The 19,216-nt window shown below is 40.0% G+C and overlaps 1 protein-coding gene across 4 annotated transcripts in view; it reads left to right on the top strand.

Moving 5' to 3' along the window:
- AAGAB (alpha and gamma adaptin binding protein) overlaps positions 1 to 19,216 on the top strand; it is a 46,625-nt gene that overhangs the window by 21,281 nt on the left and 6,128 nt on the right. For all 4 annotated transcript variants that reach the window (XM_019647300.1, XM_019647297.1, XM_019647299.1 and 1 more), the window contains 2 exons: positions 17,242 to 17,324; positions 18,150 to 18,246. In XM_019647300.1, the coding sequence (XP_019502845.1) occupies positions 17,242 to 17,324; positions 18,150 to 18,246 (180 nt within the window). The remainder of the gene's footprint in view (positions 1 to 17,241; positions 17,325 to 18,149; positions 18,247 to 19,216) is intronic.

Here is a 19,216-nt window from a genome sequence, read left to right as displayed (position 1 = left end):
CCCTACCCCAAACATAAGCCCCAGTTAAGATCATCAGCCATACATGACTATTTGAATAAATGTAGATTTTTGTACATGAATAAATGAAATTAATATAAAACCCGGTCTTATTTTGGGGGAAACATGGTATTACATTGCAAATTTCATAATTCAAGTAATTTGGGATTATATATTATCTATATAGTATTTAGCAGTAATAAAACATTGAAGTTATGCCGATCTCTAATTTTGTACTGATTCAGCAAAAATATATTGGTTTGAAACTAAAAAATCTATTTTAAATGTGCTCAGTTTGAAAAACAATTCCAATACTAGTAGTAAGAACTGAAAATTTAGCTATTCTAGCAAATAGCCCTGAAAATGTATAAATCTGACTTGGGTTTTATTTCTTTGCAGTTTATTGTCCACTTGGAGTTCAAAGGCCACATACTTAATCTGAAAACCTAGTTAATTAAAAACTTAGAAGTGGGTAGCTTCCTTTCTACCCTCCATCAGTATAAAGTGAATGTGTTTCCTAAATGGGAATTCATGATTTAAATGAGTAGCCAGCTCAAATCTTTCCTTATTACAGGTCTGAACAACTTACCTGGTTATAGGATATCCTAATAACTTTTACCTTTAGCCTGTTCCTTTAAGGTTAGTAATACACACACAACCAAAGAAAAGATAGGTTCGTTGAACTTCATCAAAAGTTAAAACCTTACGTCCTTCGAAGGACACTTGGGAAAGTGAAGAGATAACCCTCAGAATGGGAGATAGTATTTGCAAACTGAGTATCTGATAAGGATCTAGTATCTAGAATGTATAAAGAACTCTTATAACTCAATCATAAAAGGACAACCCGATTTAAAGATGGCAAAGTAGGTGAACAGACATTGTTCCAAAGAAGATACACAAATGGCCAGTAAGCACATGAAGAGGTTTTCTTAACATCCTTAGCCGCTAGGGAAATCCCAACCGTGATGAGCTACCACTTCACACCCACCAAGTTAGCTATAATTACAAAGGAACAATGAGAAGTGTTGGTGAAGACGTAGAGAAATTGGAACCCTCATATACTGCTGGTGGAAATGTAAAATGGTGCTGCAGCCACTTTGGAACAGCAGTTGTTGCTCAAAAATTAAACCATATGACCCAACAATTCCGTTCATAGGTATGATACCCAAGAGAACTGAAAACATGTCCACACAAAAACTTGTGCACACATGTTTCTAGCAGCATTATTCATAATGGCCAACAGTGAAAAAAACTGCTGAATTTGAAACAACTGCTGAAAACAAAATATGTTATAATCGTGCAGTGAAATCTTATTCAACAGTTAAAAGAAACGAAGCATGGATGTGTGATACAACATGGATGAACCTCAAAAACATCATGCTGGGTGCGAAAAGCCAGACACAAAGACCACATATTTTATGATTCCAGTTATATAAAATGTCCAGATTAGTTAAATTCATAGAGACAAAATATATTAGTGGTTTCCAGGGGCTGGGAGGAGAGGTTACTAATGGGTACGGGTTTCTTTTTTGGGTGATGAAAATGTTCTGGAATTAGATAGATAGTGATGATGGTTACACAACTTTGTGAATATGAAAACCACCGAATTTTACACTTTTGAAAAGGTGAATGTTATGATATGTAAATGATAAGAAGGAAGAGGGGCCGGCCGAGTGGCGCGGTGGTTAGGAGTTGGGACACCAGCTCTGAGCAGCAAGGCCCTGGTTCGGATCCCACGTATGAGGGCCAGTGACGCTGCGCCCTCTACAGCTAAGATGGTGAACAACAGCTCAACCTGGAGCTGGGCTGCTGTGAGTCGCCAGCGACGGCATAGGCTGCAGTGGGGCTGGCTGGCAGCGGGCGTGAGCTTTCGTGAGCTGCCGTGAGCCGCTGTCCAATGGCTGGCGAGCGACTGCCTCACTCGGGAGGAGCACAGTGATGGTGCCAACTTGGGCCAGTGAAGCGACGTCCTCTACAACTAGACTGAAGAACAAAAGGACAGCAACTTGTCTGTTCCCCTTACCCGATTCCTCAACGCTGTTCTCCTCCCCCAACTCCCCAATAAAATCTTTAAAAAAAAAATAGACGGAAGAAAAAGGAAAAGGAGGGACAAAAGGGATTGAGGAAAGGAGGGAGGGAGGGAGACATAGTACCATGAATGATGATGGTAATGGTAGAAGGGATGGGCGGTGGTGGCAGAAGGAAGTGAGGTGGTAGTATTCCATTGTATATATAAACCACATCTCTATCCAGTCGTCCATGAAGTTGCTGTCCGTGCGTATGGCTCCCAGGTTTGGCTGCACATTCATTTTACCTGGGAAGCTGTTATATCCTAGGTTGAGGCTGTCTAGGCCTCACCCAGACCATTTATCTCAGAAGGGAGGAACAGCAATAGTATTTTTTTCAAGTGCCTCAGGAATTCAAATATGCAGTCCTGGTTGAGAACCACTGGCATAAATGATAGGTATCCACCAGTTGAGTAAACTAGGCATTTTGAAAGCTGCTTTAGCCCTCTGACTGACTGATGTTCTCCTATTCCTAAATCACATCGTATTCACTCGTCACTCTTCTGACTTACAAAGCCAGAGGAAGGAGACAAGACTGTGCCCAGTGTAGAGTTGGTTGACTAGATGCAAAGGGGAAAATAGTGGGCGCTGCCCTCCATACTTCTCAGTCCTATTCATAGTGCAGGCTAGTAGCATGTCAAGATCACCAGTGCTTGTATTAAACAGTCCTCCTTGATATCTGAAAGAAATAATACAGCCTTTCTAAGTAGCTAACTGTCTGGGGGCATAATTGACACCCTGGGTATATCTAGGCCATTTGAGTAGTTTTTCTTCTGTCGACCTCAAATCTCATTCTGGTCCACAATTTAACATCTGATTTCAAGTCTTCATGCATTCGTTCATAAAATATTTATTGGGCACTTACTGTGTGCCAGGCATTGGTCTGTGCTTGGGATGCATCAGTGAACAAAATGAACAAAACTTTGTGTCCTTGTGGCGCTTTCATTCTGGTGGGATGCAGTAGTCAATAGACAATACAAGTAACTAGTAAGTTGCACAGCATGTTAGAAGATAATAAGTGATATGGAAAAAATAATTAAGAAGGGTTGGTGGTATTGAGATTGTCCAATAGATTGCAGTATTAAATAGGATGATCAAACTAGGTCTTCTTGAGAGCTTGAGGTTTGAGGAAGGAGATGAGGAATTTTACCCTGTGGCTATCTGGAAGAGGAGCATAGTAGGCACTGGGAACAGCTACAGAAAAGGCCCTAAGGGGAAAGCAGGCCTGATGTGTTTAAAGAATATCTAGGAGTGCACTGTGGCTGAGGAGGAAACAGTGTCAGAGAGATAATGGAGGACCGGATCATTTAGGGCTTTGTACACCACCATAGTAACTTTCACATTTACTCAGAGTCAGCTAGGAAGCTCTTGCAGGGCATGTGTACAAGAGTGACATGATGTGATCTGACTTTGGGTCTGAAAAGATCACTGTGGTTGCTCTGTGGAGAACAGATGGTGGAGGTGAAGAGGAACCAAGAAGATCTCTTAGGAGGCTATTGCAATATTCCAGGTGAAACATAGTGGTGGCTTAGATCAGAATTGTAGCAATGAAAGGGGTGAGAAAAGGTCAAGTTTGGGCTCTACCTTGAGGTAGAGCCAACATGATTTCTTGATTGTTTGAATATAAGATATGAGAGAAATAACAGTCAAGAGAGACTCCGGGACTTGGGCCTGAGCAATTTGGAGAATAGGTTGCCATCAACTGCAATGAGGAAGCTGCAGATGAAGCAGACTTTGAGGAGCAGGGCGACATATCAGTAATTTTGTTTTGAACATGTTAACTTTGAGATGACTGCTAGACTTCCAAGTGGAGATGTCAAGTAGCCAGTTGGAGAGATGTGTGGAGTTTGGCATATGCACAGCATTTAAAATCTTGAGCCTGGATGAAATCACCAAGGGAGTAAGTCTAATAAAGAGGCCCAAGGACTCAGCCCAGGGACATGCCAACATCAAGAGGATAGGGACAAGAGAAGGACGCAGCAAAGGAGACTGAGAAAGAATGATCAGTGAGGTTGGAAAAGCAAGAGAGTGTAGTTTTATAAACAAAAGTGGAGTGTTGTCAAGGTGAGAGGAGCAGCCAGTGTTGCCAGATGCTTCTAATAGGTCAAGTTAGATGAGGACTGAGCTTGATCTTTGGATTTAGCAATGTGGAGGTCGTCAGTGACTTTGAAGAGAGTAGTTTCAGTGAAGCAGGTTTAAGAGCGTTTGGGAGGAGAGAAATTGGAGATGGGGACTATGAACCACTCTTCTGAAAAATTTTGCAGGGAAAAGGAGCAAAGAAATAGTTCAAAGCTAGTGAGAAGAGTGTGATTGAGATTGACTGATTGATTGATTGATTGATTGATTGATTTGATGAGAATAAGAGCAGCATGGTTGTAGGCTGAAGGAAAAGACCTAGAAGGAAGTGGAAAAACTGATGAAGTAGGAGCGAGAGCAGAGAAATGCTGGAGTGACTTGAGGAGGTGAGATGGGGTGGGCTCTCCCGGTGGAGGGATTGGCTTTGGATAGGAGGAGGAAAGTAAATCTGTGGAAAGAGGCAGGGAGTATGTGGGTGCAAATGTTGCTGGGTGGAGAGATGTGGCACTAAAATCTGCAGGTTTCTCCTGGTTGCTTCAGTTTTCTCAGTGAAATAGGGAGTCAGATTATCAACTGAGAGGGCAGAAGGAGGTAGTATTAGGATTTGAGGAAAGAGAAGAAAATGTGAAAGTCATGTAGGAGAGAAAGAGAATAGGTGAACCTAGAGATGCAAGTAAGTATGATTCCCAGACAGCATGAAGGGCCCCACTTGATTTTGGTATGATAAATTTAAAGTGAAGCCAGGTACCAAACTGGTGTGTGTGTGTGTGTGTGTGTGTGTGTGTGTGTGTGTGTGTGTATGTGTGTGTGTGTGTGTGTGTGTGTGTGTGTGTTCCCCAGCTACGTTAAGCTGTGTGGGTGCAGGCATGGAGTAATCAGTTTTGCATTTACCAAGCAAGGGTATCACAGCAAGAGAGAGGCAAGGTATTAGAGTGTACATAAGAGACTAATTGTAATGATTGATCATGGAATATAAGCTGGGTAAGAAAGGGAGAGAGAAAATCAGTGGGGAGAGGTTCAGTGAAAAGATGTTAGTTCCGAGGTCCCAGTGGAGTTGAAGGATAGTTGGGTTGAGGTACTAGAGGGAGGGAAGGAGCTGGAGAGAGAGGTGGTGGTCAGAGCGTGGAATGCGTGAAGCCGAGATTATGGAGGGATTGTAGTTATTGGTAATAATACGGTCTTAGGGTTTGACCATGGAGTACATTCATGGCTGAGGTAGGGTAGAGGGCAACATTGATAAAACAGAAATTCAGCAACTTGAGAGTCAGATTGTTGAAAGGATCATCTATATGTATATTGAACTTGCTAAGAATACAGACAGAAGCAGTGTTGGAGAAAATGGCAGTGAGCCAGTAATTAAAATGGTGAGGAAATGAGGGGGGATGGTTGGGGGAATGGTGGGATGATGGTAGCAAGTGTCTTAGCCTCTTGCCTTGAAATTACGATATTCTATATGAGGATATCAGCAGGCGTTTATATTCAGAGGAGATTTTAGGAGTAATTTAATCCAATGATTCTCAGCTGAGACCTGCTGGGGGTATGGGGGTATGCTACCCTCGCTCCCTGGAGATACTTCCCTGGCTCCCACTGACAGTCACTGTAGCTAGTAAGCCAGCGTTACCTGTTGTTTGATAGGGTGATGTTATCTCTCAGCTGCACTGGATAGAAAACTGGTAGGAACTTTTGAGGTGGTCTGTTCTGTCCAGTATAGGAATGGTTTCTGTAGCATCCTTGCCAGATGACCATCCACCATTTTTGCCTGAATGCTTCAAATAACAGGCTTCTCAGTACTTTTTGGAGCTGTCCTAGAAGCAATTAACTGCACAGAAAAATCGAAGAACTGTCCTGTTAATTCTCAGCAGAGAGAATATCTTTTTATGTTGGTAGTTTGGGAAAAGGATATTTATTTTACTTTGTCATGGAGCTGAGAACAATGGTGAAATTTTTCTGGTGATGGTGTATTTTCTGTACTTCTCCCTGTTACTGGCTTTCATTCTGATCACTCTTCTTCCTAGTCTTCCTAGGAGGTGAAGAAAGTTCCAACGGAATTATTAGTAGAAAAGATTTAGCTCAGGGCAGCCGGAGTGATTGGGGGGATGGGAAGAATGCCGATTGTTTAATGTAACAAGTTTGGAAAAACCAAAGCTGAAAAGGGATTTAATTGGAATCTGTTGTACAGGGTATGTTTAGGGTAAATATGGACTTGATTTCCTAAATCCTGGACTGCTGTAACTTAGGGACAGACCCTAAAGCTTAAAATGGTTTACCAATTCCAAGTAAAATGAAGGCACTGTTGAACATAGCAGGAGGTAATTTATGGGGTACCACACGAAGAGATGATCCAGGCATAAAATAGATATGGTTGAAAAAGGGGCTACAAGTCCTCATGAATGACACTTGTACCTAATTCAAGTTAGGAAGGTACTTGGCCTGAACTTTTAAGACTGTTATCTTGGAGAGCAATTATGTTTTTCTTCCCAATATTTTTCTGTGCAATATCTTTTTTATTAAGTCTTGTACTGGCTGGGCTGACGCAGCTTACATGTTCTTGAGTTTTATAGAATTTAATAAGGGGCATTGTTTTGTTTGGTATGCTAGTGTATGTGAATTAGCCAGGTGCACGCCCTTAGAGCATAGAATCTCCATGCACGCATCTGGCATGACGTCTTCCTTTTACAGATGGGGACAGGAGGCCTCATGAAGGAGAGGTGACCTGCCCACATTCACACAGGGAGTCAGTAGCTAAGGTGGGACCAGAGGGCAGGTCTCCTGACCGGGAGTGTTGTGTGTTTTTCCATTACAGTTTGTTGATTTACATTATTGGCTAAGAACTGGTTAGAGAAGTGAACACAGAGCAGTTAAATAATTTACCCAGGCTGCATGGGAAGTTATTGGCCGAGCCAGATGAGTTCATTCCCTGCAGAGCCCCCTCAGGCGTAGGTGTTCTGGCATGAGTAAGGTTTTAATGAGACAGACTAGCAGTAATGATCTTATCTGAGCTTTTGGACTGTTTTGCTTATTACATTTTAAATAAATCCTTTCTAAAAGGCTGCCTGAAATGGTATTGATACTAACTCTACCCCATTGTTCTGCATTTAATCTAAAGTACAGATAAGGCTCCTGGATAGTTAATGTAATAAAAGTATATTACTTGTGAGTCAAAAATAGTTTATTTTAAATTATTTTGCTTAGAGTCCTAACAGATTATTCTCTTCAGTTTGGGTTAAGACTCTTACTTGTACATAGTAGGTAGTCAGTTAATGTGTTTTTGTGAAACTTAATTTCACACTGTAAAAACAAGTAGGTTCTAGTACTACAGTTGTAGGCAAATTATTCTAGAAAGAGATTGTCAACATAAGAAATGTCTAAACCTGCAGAGAATTTTAATGAGTTTATTTGAGCCAAACTGACAACAATTGCTGGGAAGGAAAATCTCAAGGGATTAAAAAAATGCTCTGGAGAATGGCAGTTTTACAGCTTATTTTATACATTAGAATCAAAGGAGGAGACATTAGGAGGGTTACATGAAATCCATTAGTGATAGATTAAGGGGTGGGAGAAAGCAAAGCCTGAAATCTCTGGGATTGGATAACAGAGAGACACATATTTCTTTTACATTGGTGAGTACAGTATAGTTAATAATTAACATTCACAGAACATAGAGGTGGTATACGGGGACACGATAACAATGAGGGGTTCTGTGGTGCAGTGGGTGTGCCCGGAGGGGTCCAGAGAAAGAGGATTACTCTGAAATTCCAAGGGCATGTTACCTTAGATTCAAAGAGACAATAGACAGCTTTACTTAAGGTAAAGATTAACTTTTGTCAAGAAAGCTACAGGCCCAAGAAGTGACTACCAGCCATGATCCACTTTCAGTTAGGAATTTTTATGTTCAGACTGTCCTAAGTGGCAATTTCAGTCTCAGAGTTTGTATCCACCATGCTGACCTTGCCTGAGCTTGTCAGGCCCCTTTTTCATCCACAAGATTTATAAATTTTCCTGATAAGGAGGCATAACTTCTGTATTAACTTTTAATTACCTAGTTTTGTATTCTTGGCTTTACCAATGGCTTGTAAGCTAAAGCATGCATTCTTAACAGAGCATTATTGCCCCCAAAGGGGTGAAAATTAATTCTATGGGGGGCAAAAAATATTACTCTTTTTATGTTTAAAGTTATACATATAGTAAATAAACACATATACAGTATGCTTGTGGTATTAATATCTCAATGGGGAGAGTATGTCATGATTAAGAAAAAGATGTCTAAAAAGGCCCAGAGGGGAGTGTGTCTCCAGCTCCTGGTACAGAGCTCCTAATGAAATACAATGAATTAATATTTGGGTTTTGTCCTGGCCCCTGTAACAGCTCCGGGGCAATACAGGTGTAAGGAGCATCTTTTTGTTATTCAATAACAAGCCCCTTTCCATCACACCTGAGTTAACAAAGTGACTTTTGGAAAGCCTCTGAGGATGGGGCCTGGTTGCTAGGGGAACCAACCATGTGATTAGGGGGTTAAAACTTTCAGCCCCACCCCCTGATCTCCTGGGAGGGGAGAAGGGCTGAGGATTGAGTTAAACACCAAGGTGATTAATTCAGTCATGCCCACTTAATGGAACCTCCATAAAACCCTAAGCAATGGGGTTTGGAGACTTTCCAAGTTGGTGAACACATCGAGGTGCTGCGAGGGTGGCGCGCCCAGACCCCTTGCTCCTTGCATCTCTTAGATCCGGCTGTTCCTGAGTTATATTCTTATAATAAATTGCTAACTAATTTAGTAAGTAAATCGTTTTCCTGAGTTCTATGAGCCGTTCTGTAAAATTATCGAACTTGAGGAGGAAGTTGTGGGAACCCCCAATTTATAGCCAGTTGGTCAGAAATACAGGTAAGAACCTGAGACTTGCAACTGGTATCTGAAGTGGGGCCGGGGAAGAGGGTGGCCTTATGGGACTGAGGCTTTAACTTGGGGGGCCTGTGCCAATTTTGGGCAGTTAGTGACAGAAGAGTTAAATTGTAGGATACCCAGTTGGTGTCCTCTGAGTTGGAGAATTGTGTGGTGTGGGAAAACCCCACACATCTGGCCTCAGAAGTGTTAGTTATAAGCAGAGAAGGAAACAGAGGTTTTTCCTTTAGGGGCCGTGATGAAAATAATTGAAGAAACACTGGATCTGGTTGTATATACTAAGCTGTACCTTAGAGGAAATCCCCAGATATCATTGCATTCATTGTAAAGGTCAAAGTTCTAGGGAAGTTAGAGTTTCCACTAGATGCATTAAAGATGTGACTTCAAAATGGCCCAGGAAATGAAGTGGTTAGGACTGCCTTTACAGTTGGGCTGTGCTTTTTAGATGTCTCCATCCACATCAGTTTGCTCACTGTGTAACATTTCCTATGCTGTCTTGCCTTACATTTCCTTGACCTAAAAGTCTGACTGTGGCTCAAGAAAAGAGATGTGGCTAAAATCTCAGTTGCCTACTTGAGTTACCTTCAGCCCCTGCCAGAGCCGGGCTTGTGGATCTGGTGACCTACTATTTGGGTCCATCTTTTATAATTTGATAATGTCCCCGTATTATCATCATGAAAGGAGAAACGGTGAGTCAATGCTTTATGCCAAATGTGACAGATTTTAAAAGTTTATTCTCCCCCTTCTTGTCTCCAGTGAGATTGCGTTGTCTTTTCATTTGCCTGGTACAGCAAAAAGCCTATTTGTGAAGTGCATTGTTACCATTAGATAATCTAGGCATCGTGTTCAGTCCTGTGCCTTGAACTTGGGAGGCACTCTCTAAATAAGGCTTGGTTTTAGGGGCAAAGAAAAGAAGGTCGTTAGCTGAAGCCTGATAAGTTGTTTTGTTTTTCAAATGAAGTTGTCACTGTTTCACATAGGAAGGTAGTGTTATACACAGTTCCCTTGTTTATAAAGTGTCAGTTTAATTTACCCAAGGACCCCAAGCTGGGCTTTGCCACCTGAGCACTGATGAGGGCTGTGGGGGCGTTTAGTCTGTACTGGCTCTAGTATTCAGTGGGTCTTTCTACAAATAACTACCGCTGAGTGAAGGTCAAGGAAGGGAAATTCTATGATCTTTGTTTCTAATCAGTTAAGGAGGGATTAGACTAAACAATAATATTACTGAGTTGTGACTTTGATTCCCCCAGTGGTAAACAATAATTGTAGAGATTGGCTTTCAAAAGCCCAGAGAGTGTTTATCTATTATAGTTTAATCTCCAGTGATTTGGGTGGGTAAGAATTAAGTGGAATCGTAATAGTAGAAACAACAGTTCTTTCATATGGTAGTTTTCATGTTTTCACATTATAAATGAAAAGAACTGATCATTTGTTCATGTATATTTCCCTGAATTTACTTGGTAACAAGATGCCATGGCAGAAGTCCCAGGTTACAGTTTAAGGAATCATTTGCAATTGATGTACAGAGCAGTGGCAAGAAATGAGTGCCCCAAACACGAGATCTGTCTGGCTACCTGGGTTACTCTTCTGAGAAAGTAGATGGCTAAAGCCTGTAATAAAAAATATATATTTTTAAACAGAGTAAAAAAAGATTGATGATTAAATAAAAATTTGAATTTCATGTTACAAAAAATAAAACATCAAATTACTGAGAGGAAGACTAGTTAATGAAGAGGGCTCTAGTGGGATCTGTCTCTACCTAGGTGATCTTTGGAGGATGGTATCATGTCTCTGAACCCCAGTTTCCTAATCTGTAGGATAGGGTAGAATTATACCAACATTATATTACATGGAACTGAGTTCCTTCAGTCAGAGTGAATTGCTCCTTTTTATTCCCATGCCTGATACTGTGGAACTGAAGAAATGATTTGAGTAACCTCTGATGGTTGTGTGTGAATGTTATGGTCAAAAATAAAATAAGATATATTTCTCCCTGTCTCTCTCTCCCTCTCCCTCTCTCTAGTAGGCATAATTTGGTGGCGGAGAGTGTGTTGTAAGAGAAAAGGGGGGAAAGGGAAGGGAATAAATGTGTGAGTAAAATGGTGAGACTTTGTTTTAAGAAATCTTGCCCCAAATTGTCCATAAGCAAATGAATGGTGGGAAATCTCTTCAGATTAGTCATCCTGGAGGCACGGCAGGCCTTCTTCTGGGGCCACCTTGCAAAACGTTTTTGGTACTCTTGCTTTGGAATTATTTTTAGGGCTGGTTATGAACCACATAAGAAAAGTTACCTTTTTCTTCATGGTAGTCTTGTTTTGTAGCTCTCATTATCCCCACACTCGGGTCTGAGCGGTTATTTTGACTTGATTCTAAGCATTCCTTTGAGAATTTTCGAGAGTGTGCTTCAGGCTCTGGAGCATTTAAAATGGGAGCATTACTGGAATTAGTATAAAGCTTTCCTTTCCAAGAACTTTGGAAAACACAGTACTCATTCTGATGTTTAGCTCAGTTTATTAAGAATTCGTGTGTATGCGCGCCGTGCACAGAAAAAAAGACTAGGAGGACATAAGCCAAAGTATTGATTTGCATCTTGTGATTTAATTTTCTTCTTTGTATCTTTCTCTATTTTACAAGTTCTTCTACAATGAGCATATCATTTACAATCAGGAAAAAGAGCAAAAACATCTGATTCCTTTCTGGTCAGATTTCTGATGTGGTCAAGGCTTGGCAGAAACAGTTGTTGGCTTGGTGAGCAGGTGTCCCAGGTGTCATAGCAAGAGCGCAGATTCACCTTCCTGAATCCAGAGCGAATGGTGGCGCCAGACACAGTGATGAGGCCTATTTCTCTCAATAAGTGCTGTTTTTAATAATGTACTTCCAAGTTTTACCCCTTTCAAGATTTAGTTTAGTAAAAGAGAATAAATCGGTTCTAATTCTTTTTTTATTTCAAAAACATTTCAATTTATCAGGAGGAAGTGGAATGTGATAGAAAAGTTGTAGTCTTATTTCCCTACTACTAGTGAAATCACTGCTATGGAGCACTGCTTAAAATAAGTTTTTATGTAAATAATATGGTGTGGTTTAAAAATATTCAAAAATAGGTACAGCATCTGTGTAAGTTGAAATATCTTAGTTGTGGTTATGGCAAGTTTAGTCATGTTTATCACATGGGTGGAAAAGAAAATATTTTGTGGGGAGAGAAAGGGGATGTAAAGAAAACTTAAAATATGGGGAAAACTTGAACTTCTTTAGGTGATGCCAAATAATTGCTGCTTTAAAGAAATAAAAGTTGAAATATGAACACAGAAAATATATAACAGGTTATCGAAGGCATTTTGGGGGTGTGTTCATGGAAATTCTTAATATTGTGAGCAGTATATGTAAATTTGAAGTAAAGACTTTTCTGGTCAGCCAGTGCTTGCAGCCCCTGTTCTGACAGTCATATGAGGCTGTCAGGGGACACTTCCGCATCCCCACTGTATACTCAGCTCTGTGCTGGAAGCGGTGAAGGGTAGACGAGCCCTTAACTATTGTCTGTGTCTGCAGGGAATTTATCATATATTAAGGATGGCAGATAGACTTCAGACAAGCATTATTCTAGCATATTCTCTAAAGGGTTGATTGAATAGGAAGGACAAAAAGGCAAATGGCACTGAGGAGAAGTGATTAAGAGCTGAAGTCATCTAGGAAAGTTTTCCCAGAGTAGGGGGGAAAGGTGTTTATAATGCTGACAGGAGGAAACATGGCATTTTTTAAATGTTTTTATTCTCTTTTTTCATTAAAACTATTTTTAAGAAATGACTTAAAACCTGAGAACTTTAGCCCAAAATTTCCTGGCCTAATTAGTAGATCTATATCAGTGGTTCTCAACTGGAGGTGATTTTGTGTCCCTACCCTTACCCCAGACCTTTGGTGGCAGTGCTATAGGCACTTGGTGGGTATGGGCAGGATGCACGGGACTCCCCTACCCACCCCCGTACCCACAAACAGAAGCCTCAAATGTCAATATGTCAATAGTACTGAGGTTGAGAAACCCTTGTCTACATGTACTTGAGGGACAGCAAAAGGACAGTGAGGTCCAACCACCTGTCTGCCACTAGTTTTATGAGACTAACGCTTTCAGGAGTTATGGGGCAGGGCTGGGATTAGATATTGAGCAGCGTTACAGAAGTACATGATTAATTGTTCATTCCTGAGCTGTTTAGTGTAGTCAAGTTGAATTCAGTTTAAAGTAGCGACATAATGAAGGATTACGGGCAGAAGAGAACTATATGTGAATAAAAGACATCTTTTTGCATTTGTCCCAAGTTTGTGTCATATGCAATATCTGTATATTAAGCATCGACTGTCTCAACTTTTATTCTTTATATTTTATTCTGAGCTTAATGGAGCGAGTTAAGAGATTTAGAATCAGAGAGTTCTGCATTTCATATTCAGGTTTAGCTACGTGACTTTCGACAAGTTATTTGATCTCTAGTTTACTCTAAAAAAAAGATTAATAAATCCTCTGTAAAAGAAGACAATAAAATAAAGCAGGTAAATGTTGATTTCTATTTGTGTATATTTGTGTGTAGAAGGCATCTGTTGGTTGTGAGGATGAAAGCATTGCATGTTTAGTACTGAGAATGTTACCTTGTACATAGTTAGCACTCGGTAAATGTTAGCTCTTATTATTAACCCTTATAATAATTCTACAAGGTAAGTATTGTTATATCCTCCACATAAATGGAGAAACTTAGGTACAGAGAGGACATCACTTGTATAAGGCCATACAGTAAGTAGTAGAACTAGGATTCAAATCCATGTCTTTATCTCCAAATTCATATTTTTATCATGTTGCCTCGATAAAATAATGGAGAAGAGCAGAAAAATTAGAAGGAAAAAAATATTTTTTTTAGAATGATTTTTCCCCTTCCCTCATACTAGAATTTCCCTTTTTACCTAGGTTTTTAATTTTCTAAATGTATGTCAAAATTGCTATGTGAAATGAATTTTGTTTCTAAAATAACAGTGTGCCTTTAGAACTGTAAAGAGATACCCGTGTAATTTCATATATACTTTAAGTTTTCTTGAAACTTATTAAAAATAAATAAATAAAAGCTCTTCCCCAAGGCTTGAGAATTTCCCACTTGAAATCTTTATTCTGGAGGCAGTAGTTTTGTTTCTGACACTTCCTGGAAGAATTCTATGTTAATGATCAGCACCACTGGATTTTGTTTTTCATGATACTATCATTTTTATCTGTTATCCCGCTCGTGCTGATTTATTAGTGTACTGAAACTGAATCAGATGTTTTTAGAACCAGAGTGTAATGTACTTACTCTGCCTTCCAGAATAATGTATTTTATATCACTTAACAACTTCCCCTTTCTGCAGCTCTGAAGTTCTAGAAGAATCAGTTGAGTAGATGGATTCATTTATTCCTTCCCAGTTTAGTATTTTGTGGAATCAATAAAACCAGAGGTGCTAAAGCCAATTTCAATAACTACCTGCTAAAAGAATAAATCCTTCTTAATAGGAATGACGTTTCTATGCCCTGAATCCTGGGGAGAAAAATCTGGCAAACAAGAAAAGATTTATGGAATGCTTTTCTATAAGAATAGTTTTACAGTGGGTGCACATGGACATAATTTTGCTAAACATTGAACTAAGCAAAACTGAGAGTTTCTTTAAAACTATAAATGTGAAAAACAAAATCTAAGATTTTTGAGCAACATTAATGTGCAAGCAATTGGCTTTGGATAAACAAAAATGAATTGTTTTTCTAATTGTGAAAAGTTATGTTTCTGACTTCCTTAAAACATAAGCAGGAGAACATAGTGAACTCTCTTGTTAGTTGACTAAATCTTCCATTGTTTATAAGAAAATACTGAACAAAAAAATTATAATTAGCCTAAAACCTGATTAAAATAAACTCAGTCATTTGTGAACCTTAAAAGGATTCTGAAATTTAAGGTGCTTTCTTGTTATTCTCTCTAGAAAGTAATTTTAAAAAATATCTAAGCCCAGCTAATTCAAAGTTACTATAAAGAGAGAATAAAGAATGCCTCTTTATAAAATCACAAATTTTTAAAGCAGACTGGAGCTTTAACAACCACGTGTAGCAACCCTGTTATTTAACCGAACAGAAAATCGAGGCACAGAAAGATTGACTTCTGTGTCCAAGATCATACTGGTAGGCAGAGCCAGGAGTGAAATCCAGCCTTCTGACCACGAGCCCAGTTCTCTTCCCACTATTCTGACTTTTTCATAATATTATCCATTATTAGAATTGGGGCATTCATTTTTTTTACCATGGTAAAATACACATAGCATATAATCATTAAATAAAAACAAATCTCTTTGAATAGGTAAACACGTGAACATGGAATAAAAGTCAAAAGGTACACAGAGGTTTATGGTACAGTGACAAGTCTGGCTCCCTCCAACTCTAACTGTTCTAACCCTTGTCCATCCAGATCCCCTCCTTGGAGGCAGCCACTGTATAGAATGAGGCATTTTAAATAGACGTTTTGGCCTAATAACATGCCCAGGCTGACATTGTACTGCATTATTCTTCATGGGTTGCAGTCTGGCCTGCCAAGTTTAGGTAATACCCAGCAGAGGAAAAAAGTAAAACAGTGCAATTGGAATATGGAGAGATTTGTGAATTGAATTTGAATATTACCCAAAGTCCAAGTTATTTCCAGTAATAGAAGGAAGTGCTCTTTCACAGTAGTTCCCTATTGCTCCAATAATGCTGTTTGTAAAAAGAGCGTGAAGTATTTTATAAGAGCCCTCATGCATGCATGACATGTAAAATCCCTGTCTGAGCATTGCGTAACTGCATACAACTGCTGTAAAGTCTATAGCACAGTGGCCCAAAAGAAAGGATTTTGTTGCTGTTTGAATAAACATCCCCAAGCCCTGAAACCATCCTCGTGGGACACCATCTGGACCTGCTTCTCAGCCCCAGCCTCCACGGCCCACCATGATGAAACTTGAGGGCCTGGTCATTGGATGGGGAGGTGAAAGGGGGCTCCAGGCATGCATGGGCACCTTTGGCCCCGCTGCCACTGTGTGGTTGTAGAGCAGGAAAAGCAACAGGGCAGCAGCAGGCTTAGTACTGAAGCCTTCAAAAGACAGGTGCTGGGTAGGTAGCGGCGTGCACTAGGTCGGCTAGGCGACTGCCCACGTGGTGAGAGGTCAGGCTGCAGCGCACCACGCTGGGGGCTTCATCCCAGTTTAAAAGGCGCCTCTCCCCCCAGTGAAAGGGTGAGAGGAAGGACGGAGACTGCAAGTGGTTCTCTGTTTTTGACCCCTCTGTGTAACTGAGCATCTGACAACAGGTTTCACCTGGCAGGGGAGAGGACATAGGACGTTTGTAGGTGGTTTAAAGAGAGCTGAGAATGGTTCAGAAAAGGCAAGGTGGCAAGAAGTTATCTTTCTGAGAGTTCTTTGACTTATAGACTGTTAGACTCTTGAATTGTGGGTTTCACATTCTACTTATTAAGACAGTGTTTTGTTTTGTTTTGTTTTCAGTTTCCCCGACCCTAAGACTTTTCTGGAGTACTTACTAAAAGTTAAGATTCCTTGGCCTCTATCCCAGAGATTCTGTCTCAGTCTGAAGCATATTGCCTGCTGAATACTGGGGTAATTTTAATAAGTGCCCTGGCGATTCTGGGTAACGCTATCAGATCAGAGCTGGGCCTTCTATTTCATCAGTTCTAGATGTTCTTCCCCAGGTGTGTCCTCCATTGTAAATACAGATATCGAGAGTATTGGAAGCCTTAACTGCAGCTGGCCCACTCATATCAAAATTAGAGCTTTATTTCAAAAAAGCATGCATGTTCCTTTTCACCTGATGATAATGCCTCGGTGTTGATTTTTTGAAAATTTTTTATTACTTAAAACACTGGAATATTAGTTCATAGTGACTATTAAAAATTTAGTGCTGTTAATCTTTGCAAACAGAACCACAGAGTGGCCTTTTGTTTGTTGTAATGGCCCTGCCATTATATTTGAACTGGACTAATATGCTGCAATTTTAAAAAAATTACTCAGAATAGAGAGAATAGTAATTGATAATAATTTTTTATAATTAGTATTTTTTATAAATAGAACTTTTATCATGAGGAAATAGTCATTGTTTCATCATCACAGTCGTTTTAACAATTTAAAATGTAAATAAAAAGTTGCGGTGATTATATTTTTTCTTTTCAGACAGGAACCAAGGCTTTAGCCTTCTCAGCTCATTGGCTGGAGCAAACCGTAGCATTGGGGCAGCAGAGACCTGTCACTCAGAGGTAAAGCTTTTCCTGGATCGTTTCTCCTCCTTGGCTTTCATTTCTCCTTGTCACTATGAACCTTTATACCTTTTTTCCTTTCCATTTAAGAAATGGCAGAGAATATTAAAATAGATAAAAGGGGAGTCTAAAATGACCCTCTTGTGCCTGGTACCTGTTGAGAGAAGGCTAGTTCAGCATCAGACCAGTAAGACCTTTCAAGATGTTTACAATTTGGGCTGTTGCATGTTTTCTTGCGAGTGCTTTTGTAAAAATGCTAGGATTTCCTTGAGGCATAAAGTTGCCTCCACATCTTAAATATAAAATAAAATTGATGGTCCTTTTTCAGTACTTCTTGTGTACAAATCTGAGGCAAGGTCCCTGCCCTCAATGAGTTTAATAGGCTGATTTCAACCCTCTGTCTTCAGGGTCTTTGGTCCAGGTTTACCTTGGTCAGGATGCTGGAGCCAAGAGCACATTAGAGAGCGCCACGTTGTCTTTCCAGGCAACTTTCTCATCCGCCTCTGAGCTGCTCGTGATAATGATCATGTACGTTTCCACATTTCTAATAAAACATAGATCTTAAACAAAACAAACATATGTTTTAATAGTAGCAAAATCATAACACTTCCTAATTTTTCCTTGAGGAGAAATAAATACTCCTGAGTTAGTGAAGTTTTAGCTGTTTATTTTATGTGACATTGGTCCTTCTTCCATCTCCCCTTGTCTCTAGCTCCTATAACTGCGTCTCAAAAGCCAACCAGGAAGTGAAAGTGTGAGCCTTTCGGGTTTCGTTCTGCAGGAGCCCACTACTAAATTGTTGCTTCTGTGTATTTTCCTCCACAGCAGCCCCATTTGCCGGCAGCAGAGAGGACTGAATCCCTGCTGGGTCCTCGGGGCGGTGCGTCCAACACAGCAGACGCCCAGGTTGATAGCATCGTGGGTAAGTTCCTCCTTCAGCTGTGGAACTTGGAATGGCCAATGTATTAATAATCAGGGCATTAATCACCCAGGGGGAAATTTGACTTCGAACATGGACAAGGGAAGAAAATTGACAGTGCGCCCCAAATGAATGTGAGCCTTATGATGGCTGTCAGAAAAAGGAGGGAGAATAAATACATTACAAATCTGTGGGTACCATTTTCTCTCTGCTTCTCCTAGCAGGATCTTGGTTCAGATCATCTTAGCTAAAACAGACAGGACCAGGTGGTGAAACAGCTTTATGTCTCCATATTCCACAGTTTTTTCATAGTATTTAACAGTTGTCAGAATTGATGGTAACAAGAATAATACATCTCCCTTTCACATCTTTTTAAAGTTCTTTTATATTCACTTTCTCATTTGGTAATGAGGTTTGGCAGAGAAGTTGTTTTACGGAGATGAAGGTGAGGCCCAGAGCAGTTCAGCACTCGTCCAAAGGCATCTAACAAGGTCCAGGAACTGAAACCATTATAGAACCCGGTCTGCTGTCCAAAAGCCAGAAAGCCGAGGAGCTTAGCTGAAATAACTATAAATGCTTTTTTGTTAGGGAGCTACTGACATCTCTACTTTCTTTTTATGCCACAGAGGGGCCATGTGCCATAATAAAATTTTTTGACATTTTTTTCTGATTATAAAATAATCCATGTAGAAAACTCAAGTGATTGGTTATAGAAACATATTAAGAAGAAAAAAAATACATATAATCTGTTTTCTCTCTAATTTATTCAGGCTTGTCCTTTCAATTGAATACTTCCTGTTGATTTTTTTTAATTAAAATATAATTGACATACAATATTATATTAGTTTCAGCTGGTTTTTAAACCTCCTAAAGTCTCTGCCATGAAAACAAACCTTTCATCACACTGAAGAAGGTAGGGAAGACGAGAACTAACCTGAGTAACTTGGGAAAACAGTGTTCAGACTGAATAACA

This window comes from Hipposideros armiger, unplaced genomic scaffold (genome assembly GCF_001890085.2).
Source record: "Hipposideros armiger isolate ML-2016 unplaced genomic scaffold, ASM189008v1 scaffold_110, whole genome shotgun sequence".
Classification (NCBI taxonomy): Eukaryota; Metazoa; Chordata; class Mammalia; order Chiroptera; family Hipposideridae; genus Hipposideros; species Hipposideros armiger.
This window is presented reverse-complemented; position numbering and strand designations above follow the sequence as displayed.